We start from the raw sequence: 16673 nt of genomic DNA on the forward strand, positions 1-16673 counted from the left end.
AGTGGGATGTAACATTCCAACATGGCCTTCGATTGATTGATTGATTGATTGATTGATTGATTCATCAGCTCGCCAAGTCTTTTGAAGATGCACGTTCTGTCCAAATACCAAGTATTTACAAGGTTCTTTTTTTAAAAAAAGAAATAAATATGAACTTTGGGACAAGTGCTATTTTAATTCTATCAAGGAAGTTGTGGGCAAAACAGAAGACTGAAAAATTATCTTGGGGTATCTGGTATCATGACCCAAATGTTCCTGATTACATGGTTAGAATATTTCAGTTTTGTTTTTTTAAAAAAGGGGGGGAGGCGAGGTTTCACATTCCACACTCTCACACTGAAGGCAACATGGGATCCGTTAACATTAATGCCAGATTTGACTCTTGTGGGAACGTGGCAGTCGGGGGAAATCTTCAAAGGCAGTCTGGAAACTCAAAAAAGCTCTTTAACAATTAAGCGTACGATGGAGATTCAGTCAGTCAGTTCCCACGGTCAAATGCCTGCTTTCTCCATCACAATATTAAGTGAAAATTTCTGCTGTCCAATATATATAAATGAAAAGTTTATTTCCTTCTCCCCTGCAACGTATACATCCTATATATACACATATGGATTTGTGTGATATATATATATCTATAAATATATAAATATTATACACCCACACACATGCACACTTTTGTGTGAAGTGAAAATGCCATACATTTCACCACTAGATGCCGCCAGAACACTTTTAGAAATCATGACATTCATTAATGACAGACAAGGGAAGGGGGAGGAGGGGGAATAGAGAATGATAGGCAGGAGTCTGTGGGAACATATGGAGTCCTCTAAAACCAACACTCTTGTATGATGATTTAGAGCATGGCCAAGTAACAGAAGGGTGGAGGGTCAAAGGCTCTGTAGCCTCCAGCTCTGGGCATGGGCTAAGTGAAAACAGGTTCTGAAAATGTGGCGTTCTCCGTGAAGACACCATCCACAGTGCCCTCTTCCCCTTCCACCACTCCTTGCAGGTTTGCTAAGAAGGGATCTCTGACAGAAGCCACAGAGAACTCAGAGTAGCTAGGACTTCAAGCTTCGCCAAGCCCCCAAGTTCCAGGAGTCATAGAAAGGGTGTTGTGCATTCTTCACTTCTGTGTATCCTCAAGGGAGCAGAGAGCAGGGCAGGGGCTGGAATATGGTTCTAGGCACAGAATTTAGCTTTCCAGAGAACCTCTTCAGTGTAAAGGCAAGCTTCGGGTTCTTGAAAGTGTGTGGGCAATACCAGATGAAATCTCAAAAGTGTGGGAAGTAACTAAACTTCAGGTTGTTGGCTGGGTAGGGGTGGTGGTAGTCCTAGTTCCTAAGACTAGCCAAGGCAGAATAAAATTACGCCAAAGGAAAAATATGCATAATGCATAGTGGTCACAGACTCCAGATTTTCAGTTATTTATTTGGAAAACCTGGGCTGAGCTTTCAATTTGCTATACATGCAGAGATTTCTTTTCCATAAGTTTATTCAGGATTCCATGGTGCACAATACTGTTTCTTGTTTTTTAAAACAAATAAATACTAATTTATTTGCTCATTTTCTCATGTTCTTCTATTACAGAACACAGGGCGACCCAGCCATGGAGTGTTGTCTTTGTGTGTGTCCCCCCCCCCAGGCCCTGACAAGACCCAGACCTGCCTAAGCTTCAGCAAGGTGGTGCAGATACATTCAGCCCTGACCATAAGGGGATACAGCAGATCAGCGACACCAGCCAACCTCATAGCGGGGAGGGAGCTTTTCTCACGCCTCTGATCATGCGAGGGATCGGCACTTGGGAGACTTGGCGGCACAGAGAGTGGAGGGTGGGAGTGGGCGAGGAAGAACGGGGAGGGGGGGGAATGTTGGGAAATGAGATATATCAAAAAAGAGAAAGAAACAGCAGACAATGAGGCACCACTGGAGTGGGGCTTGTTTAAAGATGATTGCAGCTCTGGAATGCATCTGATGCCATTCACACGCCTGACCCGCACTCGATTCCCCCTCCCCACAACAGTCACAGCCTTTCCCCCATGAGGATGGCAATGGAGTGAGAGCAATGGTGCAGCACATGTATACGTATACAATAACAGGTATATGCTTTTTGTATTGTTATAATTGTAAGCCTATAATGAAAAAATTCAGACCTTTGCTTCCTATCATACCCATGCAGCCGGCTTATCAGAGGCGCATCCAAATCCACCTTAAACAGTAGGAAGTGGGTTCTTACTAGAGACAGCTCATCAACCTCTGGGGCCAGAGGAGGCCCCCTCGGGAGAGGGGCGGCAGGTTTGGGAGAGGGGGTGAGTGACGTGCAGCCGCTGTTGGGCATGTCCCCCTCGTCCATAGGTCTGAAGGCGGCCAGGCCCATGTCGTCTCCCTGGATGTCATCCAGTGTCTCGGTGAGAGCCGCCAGCAGCGCTTCATTCTCGCTGTCAATAATCTGGTGGGAGGAGTCAGAAGAATGAGAGAGAGAGAGAGAGAGAGAGAGAGAGAGAGAGAGAGAGAGAGAGAGTGTTACCCAATCAAAATGCCTCCTACAGGAGAACAACTCAAATGACATCACATTAAAGCACAGGAAACACCATGCAGATGAAACCATGGAGGCTGAATATATCGCTATACAGTGGTACCTCGGTTTAAGAACAGCCCTGTTTATGAACTATTCAGTTTACGAACTCTGCAAAATCAGAAGTAGGGTCCCGGTTTGCGAACTTTACCTCGGTCTAAGAACGGAATCCAAACGGTAGAAGGGCACCGGCGGCGGGAGGACTCATTAGGGAAAGCGCACCTCGGTTTAAGAACGGTTTCCGTTTAAGAACAGTCTTCTGGAACGGATTAAGTTTGTAAACTGAGGTACCACTGTATTGCAAAAACAATCTATGAACCCTAAGATGCATAGGGTTGTATCCAACGCTAGTCCTACTCAGAGCAGATCATGGACATGACTGACTTTCACCCACCAACTTGAATTTGTCTATTCTGAGCATCCTTTAATTGGATAGAACCCACATGGAGTTTATAAGAATCCAAAATGTAGTAACACACTTCCATTTGTACATCATCATATAGCATCCATATGCAATCCCTCTGCTACGGTTTTCTTTCCTTCTTTCTCTTTCTTTCTTTCTTTCTTTCTTTCTTTCTTTCTTTCTTTCTTCCCTCCCTCCCTCCCTCCCTCCCTCCCTCCCTCCCTCCCTCCCTGTGAAAGCAGGCAAGGAAAGTTCTGAGAAGCCTTTAACAGTGTAACCCATCCATGAATATAATTTCCACCATTAAAGGTTTTATTTTTTAACAGCATTCACCTAGGTTTGTTGAGATATGATTTGATTTGGAGGTGAGCTTTATTTCTGCAAGAGCTGAAGATCTTATCTCTAGCTATATTTCTGCTTCCAAAAAGGGTTTATGTTGGAAGGATTTTGCTGTCTGACTTACGGCTGATGCACATTGTTCTTAAGAGAAAAAAATAAACTACAAATCCCTATCTTAAAATAACAGATGTCAGTGAGGATTCCCTGATTTTCCTGCAGACATTTCCCATCTTTGTTGTTTCTGGCCTCCTATTCTGCGGAGGTTTCCTTGGAAGCAAGTCCCATTGAGTTCAGTAAGACTTACTCTCAGGAAGGTATGCCTAGGATTGCAGCCTTAGAAATGTTTCAACCGATACAAATGGCACAATAAAGGAAGGCTGTAAGTTTAATGAGAGAATTGATCAACTAGCACACTTGCAAGGGCTAAGCCCCACTGAATTCAATGGGATTCAGTTCTAAGTACGGTAAATACGCGTAGGACCATACTGTACAGCTTTTATCTCAGATTAAAATTTGCCCCTCCATTAGCTGCTGGGTCTGAAGCTGAAGGGTACAAACTTCACGCAGACTGAACATGCATAGCTATTCCCCTCTTCTCTGTACTAAATTTGATAGGGAAAAACCCAACAACTTACATCCAGCTTTTCCTCCCAGTGTATATTCATATCTATAAGATATTTTGGACTTGATGACAAAGTTATCTTTTAGCAATAAAAATCACAGGCAACTGAAGCACTCAGTTGGAATCAGTGGACACGATCCAACCACAGGCAGGTATTGTAAAATCCTGATTTCAATGAAAGCATTACTGTATATGCATGTGCTCAAAACTCTGCCCCTTCAATCCGTGGGGCTTTAAAATTGCTTAACTTCAGCTGGGTTGTCCCCACTGTCTTACTGGGTTTTACTGGTATGTTTACAATCAGCCTGATGCACACAGGTTTATCACAGAAGCAGCTTCCCACGTGATTTGCCTTCCCGGTGACAATTACGCTGTAAAGGTTGTAGTAGAAACTGGCCTTACTTTGGCTTGGGCTCCATAGCAATGAATGATGGAATTGGTGAATTTGAGTGTCCAATGAAGAAAGAACTCAACAGAGGGTGGAGCATGAGCAGACAGAGCCTATGGGGAAAACTCTCATACATCCTGCATCTGTGAAAAGCTTGGGCTCACAGTCAATTAACTTGCTGCGCTAGTGGAAGCCAGTGCAGGGATTACCCCTAGTGTAACGGGACTTCCCCTCTTTCTTCCCCCTGTGCCCTCCCCAAATTTGCTCCACAGGGCCAGGGAAACAGCCAGAACAGAATGTGGGGAGAAGGAGAGGAGAGGCTGCTCTGTAGGACAAGCAGAAATGCTTCCGCTGATGAAAGGATCCCCTTAGCAATATGATGAATACAACCCTTGGTGCGATTACAATCTTAGAACTGGAAGTTAGCAGATGATAATGGAATCTAACCCTCTGTTTTAAAATGTGTTTCTCCATGCACTTTGCCACACCCCACCACATCTTGCAGATTAATCCTTGAGGTCTAGAATTGACTCTATGCTGCAATGAGGTAGAATCAGCAAAGTTTAGGTAGAATCAGTACAGTTTAAGGCATGGTTTAGCAAATCACCTCTGATGACTCAAGCAGAGGTGCCGCAGTGGCCCTAAAGCTATTGGACATCACTGGTAACCGCTAGGAAAACCACTAGGAAAACTGGTTGAGGGTGCCTAATCATTTCAGGATGCTACCCATTTGGAACATGACAGTACACAGGGCCATGTAATCTTGCACCCCATTATTTATGTACTCAAATCAAGCAGTTCCCTAAACTGCGCAGTTGCAGATATCTGAGTATGATGAACACTGGAATCATTCCTGGAAATCCAAAGAGTAGATAAAAAAGAACGCTGTTGAGTTCAGATTATAGCTAAATGGTTCAGGGGAGGGTGAGCCAGTGGATTTTAACAACCAGATGTTTTGAATAACAAACGTTTTGCTGCTATTCCTAATTTCCCAAGCTGAATTTGCCATGCAGCTATTTTACAGTTCTTTGATTCTGACCTGTCACAGCCAATACGTTTAAACTTTGCAAAAATCAGGTCTGAGGCTGCAGGACTCCAAATGTTAACTGAAAGACAGTCATGCAGCATTTTGCTCTTGACAATTTCAATGTTATGATTTGCTTTAGCATTCCTTCCAACATAATGGAGTATTGTATCACTTCTCTGTACCTGAGGTTATCAAGAGTTGCTGAAAAGAAAGAAAGAAGGAACTTGTTTCAAAAACAAAGTTCTTTCTTTCTTTCCTTCCTTTCTAGAACAACAGCTTTATAAAGACAATGCATGCTATGAGTCTGAAAGTGTCAGGACTTGGCAAGGTCCAAGTTCCAGTATATGGGATCCTGGGACCTGCAGGAGCTGCCTGTCACTCCAAAGCAGGTGCAGAGCCCAAATCAAAAAAGTGTCTATTTCCACAGCAGAAAACAGGGGAGGGAGCAGGGCAGGGTTCTAAGGGCCTGAAGGAAGAGAGAAATTTTGGAGGCTGGGGTGGGAGAAAGCTCCCTCCTCCCAACCCCCTCCCCCGAAAATTTTAACAACATTTAGAAAGTGTCCTCATGCTAGAGACGGGTTACACAAAACATAGGTGCCAGCTCTAAAGCTAGGGCTTGGTGGACAGGGATTGGCCCTTGGAGTCAGCTGGTGCTGCAGCTTAGAGGGTACCTTTGAAGCACAGTGTTCACTCTGCCAGGCTCACAGTGAAAACTGCGCATTGGTGGCGCAGGAGGTAAGGTGCCCAAGCCTGGCTGTTGAATTTTATTAGACTTTGTTGTTGTTGTTGTTGTTGTTGTTGTTGTTGTTGTTGTTGTTGTAGTAGTAGTTTAGTCGTGTCTGACTCTTACTGACATCTTATTGAGAACCTTGCCCTGATGCCTTATTGGCTAAGGGTGCAATGCAAACCCCCTTTGTTGAGAGCTGTGTACTAGTGTGTGGATTGGATGGAGGTGCTCCTTTGTCCAGCCCTGCCAGCTTTCACCTGTGGAGGGACACCAGAAAGCCGCCTGTTTTACTTGCCAAAGATGTGGGAGGGTGCAGGTGCTGCCAGCAGGATCCCTACACACTCCAGTGTCAACCAAGGCCCCCAAAGGGGGCATTCCAGAACAGGGAGGTGCTGAGCCAGAGCCAGCTGCAATCACCTAGGAATGCCAGTCTATCTTGATTAGAAGCAGGCATGGGGAATTGGAGGCAATTCAGGCTTTACTGCGGTAATGTGGCACAGTCTCCCACACTCCTTTGTTGCCTCTTGTGCTGGTATTGCTTGTTTCCTAACTCCCCCCCCCCCATCTGCATTCTCATGACGGAGTCCTGCATCAGGCGCTTGCATGAACATTTGAATTGGCTCTCGGAAACAAAGAGATGTACCTAACTTTGAAGAAACGAAGAATCCCCACTGACTGTGTGTATGTGCTTATTTGGATTTGACTACAGCCACCATTAACCCCAAATATTCATGTCAGCACCACAAGAAACTATGGCGGAAACAGCAGCACTCAGAAGGAAGGGCAGCAAAGGGGGCTGTGTTCTCCCAACAAATTTATTTTCCTTCCAGCATTGGTGAGATACTTCTGCAGGCAGGAGGACATCAGCAGGGTACGTTTCATCAGGCTCCGCTCATTCCTAAAAGACCTGCCTTTTACTTTTCAGTTCTGTTTATCTTTTCCTCAGGAAGTTCAGTGGAAAATATGTATCCCGCAATGACGGCCTGTCAGTCACTCTCGACCTTTTGCAAGAACAGTGTAAAGCTGGCATGTGAAGGTGTCACTGTGGGGAAGGAATTCTTTAAAAGTTCATCATGAGTGGATAATTCCACTACAAAATGCGAGCTGGCAGGCAGTTGTAACCTGGAATCCAAAATCAACCTTATGCTAAAGACAAAAGGAAAAGAAAAGAAAAGAAGAAAGAACACCTTTTCTTCATATACAGCAAACAATCTTTTCCCCCTGAAGCAGCAGGTATTTAATGGAGGAGAGGCAACAGGAGAATGGTTTTTTCCTGCCAAATAGCTGATACTACATCAGGCCAGGTATAAACTCATACCCCACACTGTTCTCTCCCCACTCCTCCTGCCTCCTTGATTTCCTTTCTCAATTACTCTGGCGAGGCACTTCAAAGAACCTCTTCAGACATCCTCCACCCCTCCAACCCGGCCAAAGATCATCACAGGAATCGAGTGTACAAAATGATGAACTATTCTTTTATTACAGGAACTAAACAGCAATAATATTAGCTTTTTGCATAATGTGCAGGACTCTCCCAACATCCTGGTTCCTGCTGAGTCAGTCAGTGGGGACGGTGCTGGGCCAGCCGACAGAGCCTGGAGCAGCCAGACCAGTCTGCAGGGCAGGATGCAGAAATAGAGCCAAGCTCCTTTGTTGCTCAGCTTTCGGAGGAAGCAAAGGTTACCTGGAAGGCTATGCTGGGGTTAAGAAGGGAGCAGGGGTGGCGGTTGAGGCACCATCATATGAACTAGCTCTGGACTCTTGGAAATGCTTCTGGCATTCGACATAAAAGGCAAGAGCAGGCATATCATGTGCATGTGAACACAATGGGAAGGGCTCTAGCTCAGTGGTAGAGCATCTGTCTTGTAAGCAGAATGTTGCAACTTCAATCCCTGACATCTCCAGGTAAGGCTGTCGGAAATGTTGAAGAGGTGCTACCTACCAGTCAGTGTAGGCAATACTGAACTAGGTAGGGCAATGGTCTGACCCGCCACAAGGAAGCTTCCTGTCTTCCTAAATTAACAGGGGGAGAACTGAAGCCAAGAACTGTTCACAACATATCCTGGTTATGGAAACACCACCATGAATACCTTGTGCCCTGTTGGGAGATGGTGTGTATTTTGTGGGAAGCCAAGAGCAAGGAGGGGGAGGCGGCGTGGGGTGCGCCAAGGGAGCTGTGTCACCCGCAGGTAATCTGTGCGCCTTTAATCTTCCTCGCGGGCTCACGGCTCCATCCACCTGCACCGCGTCTCAGCTCGCCGATTGGTATAATGGGACCACATATATTTAGAGAGCACGAGCAACACACTGAGAGGGAGCCTCAGCTAAAAATATCCATGTGCACAGAGAGATGCAGAGGTGACGCTGAAGCTGGAGAGTCAGATAAAAGGGAAGCTTTCTGTGCGCTGGAAAATTAAAATTCCAGGGCCACGTCACTTTGTGTGCGGCTTCCTATGAGCTTTCCCCTCCCATCGCCACCCCCCTCCCTGGCTTGCTGCCTCCCTCCCACCCACTGCTGAACAATCCGTCAGGTTTGGAAATCAGGCTGGATGGCACAAGGCACCATCCTGTAATTTCCTTTTAATAATAGATCACAGGAGGATGGGCTCGGCAGCCTTCGCCTGCTCTTCTGCCTCCTCATTAGCTTTACTACACTTGCTCCATTTAGAAACCAAGCGCAAATTAATGGAGCACTAATCATCTGCAGAAGAGATATTAATAGTGTGGACCCCCCTCCTCACCCACAGACACCTTTCCTCAGCTTTCATCAAGCTGTTCCAGAAAAGGGGGGAAACGAGCCTCCTCTGTGTGGAGGAATTAACAGGTGAGTGCTGGCAGGATACGGAACATCCTGGGCCTGTGTTGCATCTGCCGTAAGGGGCAAAGCACCAGGTAGGCAGGGGCAGGCAAAGGAGATTATTGGTGTGCGTGTGATTGTCTGCAAGAATTATTGATGTAGTGTAGCTTCTTCACTTTGAGATAGTTGCTATATTAGTTTTGTACGTTCTGTGGCAGACCACATGTTTCCTGTGCAGAAGAACACAGTCCCACGTTCAATTTTCAGTATCTCTAGTTAGAGACTCTAAGCGCTGAGGCTGAAAAAGAGCATCAGCTGAAACTCTGGAGAGTGGCTGTTAGTCAGGGGAGATACTATTCAGCCACTGATAGGATGGAGGGCCAAACCTGAAGCCTTCAGTGTGTGGTTGCCATTTACATATATTTCATTTTAAGAAGAAAAATGTGAAAAAGAAAGAAACAGCTACAGGAGCCCCCAATCCCAATTAGAACTGAAAGGCATGAGGGTGTTAACTCTGCAATTTTTCTCCATCCCACCCCCCTCGCTATTATCAGCGCTGGATTTAGGGGGTTCCCCCGCACAGGGCGCCGTGCGAAGGGGGTGCAAAACAACAAATAACAACAACAAAAAACCTATTTATTATATAGGGAGTGGCCCCCAAATCACTTCTTGGGGAAAATCACCATTTGGGATGAATTATTTTATCAGCAAAACTATGCTGGGGTGGGAGAAGAATTAGTTCCTCTCCACTGTACCAGAGTCCTGATCTAGGCTAAGGCTCACACAGGTGCTATTTTTTTATTTTAAAAAAGTTGAAAGATGTGCAATTGTGACCACACATTTACTTTGTGGTCCTACACATTTCTACTCTGCCTGAATTAAATTTTGTGTAATTCAATGGAGCTTACTCTCAGGTAAGTGGCTATAAGAGTGCAGCCCTAACGTATTATCTAATTTGGCCTTCAGCATAAGGTGGCTTCATATGTTCCTGGCTGCACTTTGCACAGGAAGCCAAAGGAAGAAGCCGCAAATCCCAACTGTAGCCCAAAACAACTGCTCTTGCAGGTAGCAGGACATATATTAGTACTTTAGATCTGAACTGTTCAGACATGCATCCCTAGATGTTGCTGGGCTACAAATCCCATCATCCCCAGCCAGTTTATCCAATGGTCACAAATGATGGGAGATGTGGTCCAACAATATTTGGGGACCCAAGGATGAAGAAGGCCACCTTAGAATAACAAGAGATCACCCTTCACCTTTCCTTGGACAAATGAAGGCCAGATTTATATGTGTTCTTCCTTCACAGAATCATGAAGGAAACAAACTGATGTTGTGGTGGGGCTTGGCTAGTGAGTCACTGCTACTTATTGGGAGGGGCACAGTGGTGGTGAGCTGCAAAAACACCAGTGGAGTTCAATTTGAAACTCCTCCCAGTGCATTTGCATGGTATTGCCCTTCCTTGTCCTTCCCTCTCCAAGTAAGCAGCAGCGACTCACCTGCCAAGAGGTCAGGTAAGGGCCTCCATCCCACCACACTGTCTGCTTCTGAATAGAAATGTTTTGTCAGAAGACCTGTAAACAGAAAACTACATTCTTCCCTCCTACCTATGGATCATTCCAGCACAATCCACATGTGCTACATGGATTCCTTCACTGTTCTCCTCCTCATGAAGAATAATGGCCATAGAATACACTTATTGCCTCTAGAAATGTGTTTCTTCTCTGCAGTGGTCTCCCAGAACCAACATATTGCCAATGACAGTATTATAGTTGGGGGAAGATACATGCACAGTTGGGAAGTTGTGACCCAGAGTAAATTTCCCACAGTGACACAGAGAATCCCACGGCGAAGTGTACCTGAAAAAGCTCGGAGTCATCTGTACTGTACTGGCTGGACTCTGTTTCAGAGTGCTCGCAACACCACTGCAGCTCATTGAAGCAACTGGCTGAGTCAAAGTCACCGGCATCCAACTGGGACAAATCTATCTCTGGGAAATCAGAGTAGAGGTGTTCCTCACCAGACACTTCATACTGTGGATGTAAAAGAGAAAAGGATGGTGAGCTTGGCTGGCTTGCCAGTCCTCGGGAAAACCAAATGAGGTCAAATATAATCACACAGGCCTTCACAAGGTGTAGATCAGATCACTGGTGTCTTTAAGGGGTGTCCAAATGGTACACAATAATAAGCCACACTAACGTGGAGCTAAGAAACCAAAGTCCAAACCTTCCTAAAACAAAGAGGATTTAAAACCACTTGAAGGCAGGCTGCCACCTGTAGAAAGCCTTCAAGCTCCAAAAGGGCAACAGTTCCACATTTGTTTATTTACCGAGGTATTTTTAGCCTGTTCTTCAAAAGAATTCCTTTTACAACCAAACAAAATTTTATAAAATAACCACACTGAAACTAAAAAAAGCAAATTAAAGATGGCAGATATAGTTCTAAATGACTCTTATTCTGACCTGACCTGGTATTACTGATGAAAGGGGACACATAAATGTTTTAAATAAATACATAACATGACTGGGAAAATACAACTGAGAGCAGTGTGTAGTAAGAGTTGTGCCTCTGAAGCAAGCATGTACTGAAGGACATGAATGCTGTAAAATGAGGCATTTCCTGCCCCTCCTCCAATGTATTAAACTAAAAATCCCGAGATTATTTCTCTTTTCCGCATTATTACCTGCTGGTGAATTATAATTATGTCTTACTGGCTTGTCTGCAAGATCAGAATTTAAGTCTATTCTTCTCATTCCCTTTCTTAAATTAGAAGTGACAACTTGTACCTGATTGTGATTATTATTATTTTTGCCGACTTTGAATATGTGCATCAATGCCATTCAAAAGAAACTGAAGGATAAAGCAAAACAGAGCACTTTCTCCACGCTCAACATCTAGTATTTCCATTTGGGAATGATGCTGCAACCTTGGCCAGCTTTCGCAAGAAATGCTTGGGTTTTGTATTTCTAGTATCAACATGATAATATCCTATTATGCAGATTCTAAGATTAACATTTCTGTGCTCTTGGAAATATCACTCCCACTACCTTCTAGTGTGCGAGAGGCCAAGCCCCCTGGAGGACAGCCCAGATGCTTTGTTTCCCCGTGGCAAAAAAGGAGGAGGAGGTTACTGGTGGGTGACTGACAATATGCATCTTTCAAGTCTGTCTCTGTTCAAAGGAACAGGAAAACACCCACCCACCTACCAGCAGATCACTCAGATTAAATGGCTGCATTTCGAGGGACAATCTTTCAAAATGAATAATGCCCGTTTCCTGTATAATTACAAAGATGTGCTTGTGGTGGGTTTTGTTTTTTTTGTTTTTCAAGTTCAGAGGAAACAGATGTTTTCAACTTTTCTTGGGACAGTTCCCTTGCTCATGGATCATCACCATGATCCATTGCTAGCCTTCCACGTCCATCTCGGTTGGAGGCGGTTGGAGGATGGATGGCGGCTAATGGATTGAGGTTGAATCCTGAGAAGACAGAAGTACTGTTTTTGGGGACAGGGGGCGGGCTGGTGTGGAGGGCTCCCTGGTCCTGAATGGGGTAACTGTGCCCCTGAAGGACCAGGTGTGCAGCCTGGGAGTCATTTTGGACTCACAGCTGTCCATGGAGGCGCAGGTCAATTCTGTATCCAGGGCAGCTGTCTACCAACTCCACCTGGTACGCAGGCTGAGACCCTACCTGCCCGTGGACTGTCTCACCAGAGTGGTGCATGCTCTAGTTATCTCCTGCTTGGACTACTGCAATGAGCTCTACATGGGGCTACCTTTGACCCGGAAGCTACAACTAATCCAGAATGCGGCAGCTAGACTGGTGACTGGGGGCGGCCGCTGAGACCACATAACACCGGTCTTGAAAGACCTACATTGGCTCCCAGTATGTTTCCGAGCACAATTCAAAGTGTTGGTGTTGACCTTTAAAGCCCTAAACGGCCTTGGCCCAGTATACCTGAAGGAGCGTCTCCACCCCCATCATTCTGCCCGGACGCTGAGGTCCAGTGCTGAGGGCCCTCTGGCGATTCCCTCATTGTGAGAAGCAAAGCTACAGGGAACCAGGCAGAGGGCCTTCTCGGTAGTGGCGCCCGCCCTGTGGAACGCCCTCCCATCAGATGTCAAGGAGATAAACAACTACCTGACATTCAGAAGACATCTTAAAGCAGCCCTGTTCAGGGAAGTTTTTAATGTATAACATATTGGTGTATTTTTGGTCTTTGTGGAAGCCGCCCAGAGTGGCTGGGGAAACCCAGCCAGATGGGCAGGGTACAAATAATAAATTTATTATTATTATTATTATTATTATTATTATTATTATTATTATTATTATTACTATTATCTCAAGGTGGTGTACAAATTATACTAAAAACAGCTAAGGAGAGTTATAAAAATAGCAGAAGACCAGTTCAACCACTGGTGATCTCCTCAGGCAAGACAAACAGTCAGACAGACACAGACACACATAGACGCCCCCGTACACCACCAGAGCAGCTGCATGGCTTCTTAAGGGACACTTAAGCTACTCCAGCCTTTAGTGACGTAATGCGGACATCCAGGGCTTATACTAGTGCCCTGATAGCCAGCAATTAGGAAGGAAAGGAAGAGGCTTATAGGGTACACCAGACAGTCACGAATCAGGTGAGGCTCTGCAACAGAGGCCTGTGTGCATCTGAAGGTGGCACTTTTGGCCTGCTGGGCATTCTGGGTCCTGACCACCCCTAACCTCCCCTTTCTTTCTCAGGCCTTCCAGCCCAAGCTCCATTCATCAGCTAAACTTAGCTCCGCCACGCTCTTGGCAGTGGCAAGCAGGCCTTGGAGCTTCAATATTTCCTCATACCCGTGGCAATCTCTCCTTATAGAAACAAGTTTCTCCAGACACCAATTCAATAACAGCTCTAACAATCCATTGTATTCTTCCCCTGCTCCTCAAGCCCAGCCAAAACGAGAGTATAATAGAGCAGAATCAATGGCTGGCGCATGTAAGGCAATCTAAGCTCTAAGAACTGAGCTAAAAATATCCAGTCAATCACACAGAGCAGCTGAGACCCGGCCCCATTTCCACCACATTCTCAAGGCATACGCAATTGCATTAAACTCCCAACACGGTCGGCGAAAGCGAGTGACCGAGAAGGACACAGTAATGCTGCACTGCACCATTACTGCTAAGCCTACCAAAGGTCACAGATATGCTGGGGGATGCGGCTTTCGAAGGTCCATGATGCACAAAGGTGGGGGAGGGGTAGGACTGTGATACAGAAGACAAGGCCTGCTCAGATTAGGGATGGATGAGGGATAAGGTAGGCTCTGTCTGGGCTGAAAGGTGAACCTCCCTACTTTGCACTTCCCCAAAGCAGTACACAAGACAGAAGCACAGTTATCCTCGAAAATTTGCACTCTCCGAATTTTCCAGTGCAATTCTGCAGCCAAGTAACATGTACAAAAATGCATATATTAGTAGAACTAACATGGGTGGTGATGGCAGGTATGTGGGGGGGGGGGAATCCATTGTATTAGGAAAATTCCTTTGCAAAAAATCTGTCTCTTAGGCAAAACCACTTACAAAAATGTGTCTACTAGGAGAAATTTGCACAGAAATGCTGGTGAATCTTCATGAAACCTTTTTAAAAATCACCATCATCACAAACTGATGTACAAATGTGGGGAACAAAACATAAGATTGGAAAAATGAGAAACCTGAAATTGACATATGGGCCCATCCCTAGCTCAAGCAAAGGTTTCTGCAAAATTGTGCCATCGTGCACTACTGACATGTATACCATGCTCAGTGTAGGGAAGAAACTCTATCTGATGTGTAAGAATTTTGCCAACGTTATGACTCCAATTTGTTTCAGTGACATGTGATTTTATTGTTCATATTTGAATGCTGCTCTTCCTCCAAGACATTCAGGCCAGCATACATGGCACTATCATCTCTTGCAATCTTCAAGTCAACCTTGTGAGGAATGTTAAAACTGAGTAACACTCTCATGGCTGAGCGGAGATTTGAATCCACAGATCCTCAGTTCACCAACTAGACTCCATTAGCTGAATTGGACAGACTTGAACACCAAGATTTCCTGCTTCTCCACAAATGCTTTTTATCTAGCAAAGTACAGCACCGATTGGGAAATTTTTGATCCCAACTTTGCTGGCATCAGTGCGTTTACAGTGTTCACTGAATTCAGCGAGTAGGGTCAGCACTCAGTCCTGCCTTTCTGAGCCAACAAACCCATTCCAGGCAAGCCACCATGGAGCTGGTAGATGATAAAAGCCTTTGTCCTCGTAATGACCAATACTAGCATTCCAAACAACCACCAGATAAATGAAAATTCATGAAGCCCTTTTATGTGAAGACCTGCTGATCTTTGGGAGCTTCCTAACAATGGGGAGAGCAAATATATTTGTTTTGCATTTAGCTCTCAACTCACAAGATCAACTGAGCATTTGAGAAGCCGTAATGAGAGAATAACATCCAAGGCACTGCTTTCAAGTTTTCCAAATAGTCTCTCTAGGACTTAACAATCAATTTTCACAAGAAGTTACAGAAACGAAAGAGACAGCATCTCCCCCTCTCCACCCCCTTCGTTCTGTCTTTATTAACTGGATAATCTCAGATTATAGGGCTTGTTTCCCGCAGGAATGGGACGTTATGTCTTCTCTGCGTTTTCCAATTTAATTTAGGACATAGTCTCCACTAACAGTAAATGGTGGGTTCTCCTGCACCTTCTGTATGAACACTAGGTGAAAGAAAGGGCAAATGGACCTCAGGTTACGAAGCAAAGGCTGTAGGGAAGGGTCAGTCTTGGGGCAAGGAAGAGGCCTGGAGACTGGCAGAAAGAGAAAATCGCAATGGAAGAAGGTTGCAAGCTGACCTCCGCCCAACCTGTCCAGGGCAGGGCAAGCTTCTACCAAGCCACATGGAAAAATGAGCGGGTAGGGACTTTTCACATTATGGAGACACACATTATTGCCAACTAACATCTGCATAAAAAGCTGCTGCTAAAAGTACTTCAGTGACCATTTGAAAAGTTGGCTACTGGAGGGGTTGTGGGGAAGCCGGTGGATCCGGAGACTTTTTCTAATCTGCTACCTTTTCACACACTTCCCTTACTGCATTGTGCATGCTATGCACACTTTAGCACTGTTATTTTCTGAAGGAAGTGGGGTTTAGAATCTGCGCAGCCCTTAAAAATTATTGCCTTTAACCCATCTTGGATTGAGATGGAATTGCTATCATATTGTTTCAATTTACAGTCTAACACAATGTGCTCATGACGAAACTCTCATATAAACCCCAAGGGATTTGCAGGAGATGCATGCTGATAGATCGGTATCTTGTAGCTTTATTCCGAACCCTTTGTTGCTCTCCCTTGCTCCATTTGTCCACAATCCCCTAGTACAAATTGGGTTACCCACCTATTTCCTATTGGGGACCTCTCACCCAGGAACAATACCATCATGGCCCCATTTTGGCTATGAGAAACTGTTCAGTAATTTGCCTGGCTTAATGGTTAATCCAGCCCCCAGTTAGATTCCGATTTCCATCAATATATCTGATTGTCCAGGCCCCAGCAAATGTATGTTTTCATCAAATGCTGTGTTTTTCCTCAAATCTTTCTCAGGGAGTAGAGGTAGACATATTTATTTTTAGAAAAACTTTGAATATGCATTTGCAATTCATAGACGAACTTCTGCAAAACACTCAGATTCCTCAGTTGTCTTTGATATGTCACTAGGGAAGAGATCCCAGCTCTGCAATCATAAGGTGCAGCTGACGCTAGCACTTGGGATGTCTTTTG

At 45.1% G+C, this 16673-nt stretch overlaps 1 protein-coding gene across 3 annotated transcripts in view; it reads right to left on the reverse strand.

The window, feature by feature from the left end:
- Positions 1–16673, reverse strand: part of PPARGC1B (PPARG coactivator 1 beta) — a 108214-nt gene that overhangs the window by 17133 nt on the left and 74408 nt on the right. For all 3 annotated transcript variants that reach the window (XM_053376563.1, XM_053376564.1, XM_053376565.1), the window contains 2 exons: positions 10735–10908; positions 2234–2446 (listed from right to left, as the gene is read on the reverse strand). In XM_053376563.1, the coding sequence (XP_053232538.1) occupies positions 2234–2446; positions 10735–10908 (387 nt within the window). The remainder of the gene's footprint in view (positions 1–2233; positions 2447–10734; positions 10909–16673) is intronic.

This window comes from Podarcis raffonei, chromosome 2 (genome assembly GCF_027172205.1).
Source record: "Podarcis raffonei isolate rPodRaf1 chromosome 2, rPodRaf1.pri, whole genome shotgun sequence".
In the NCBI taxonomy this organism is placed as follows: domain Eukaryota; kingdom Metazoa; phylum Chordata; class Lepidosauria; order Squamata; family Lacertidae; genus Podarcis; species Podarcis raffonei.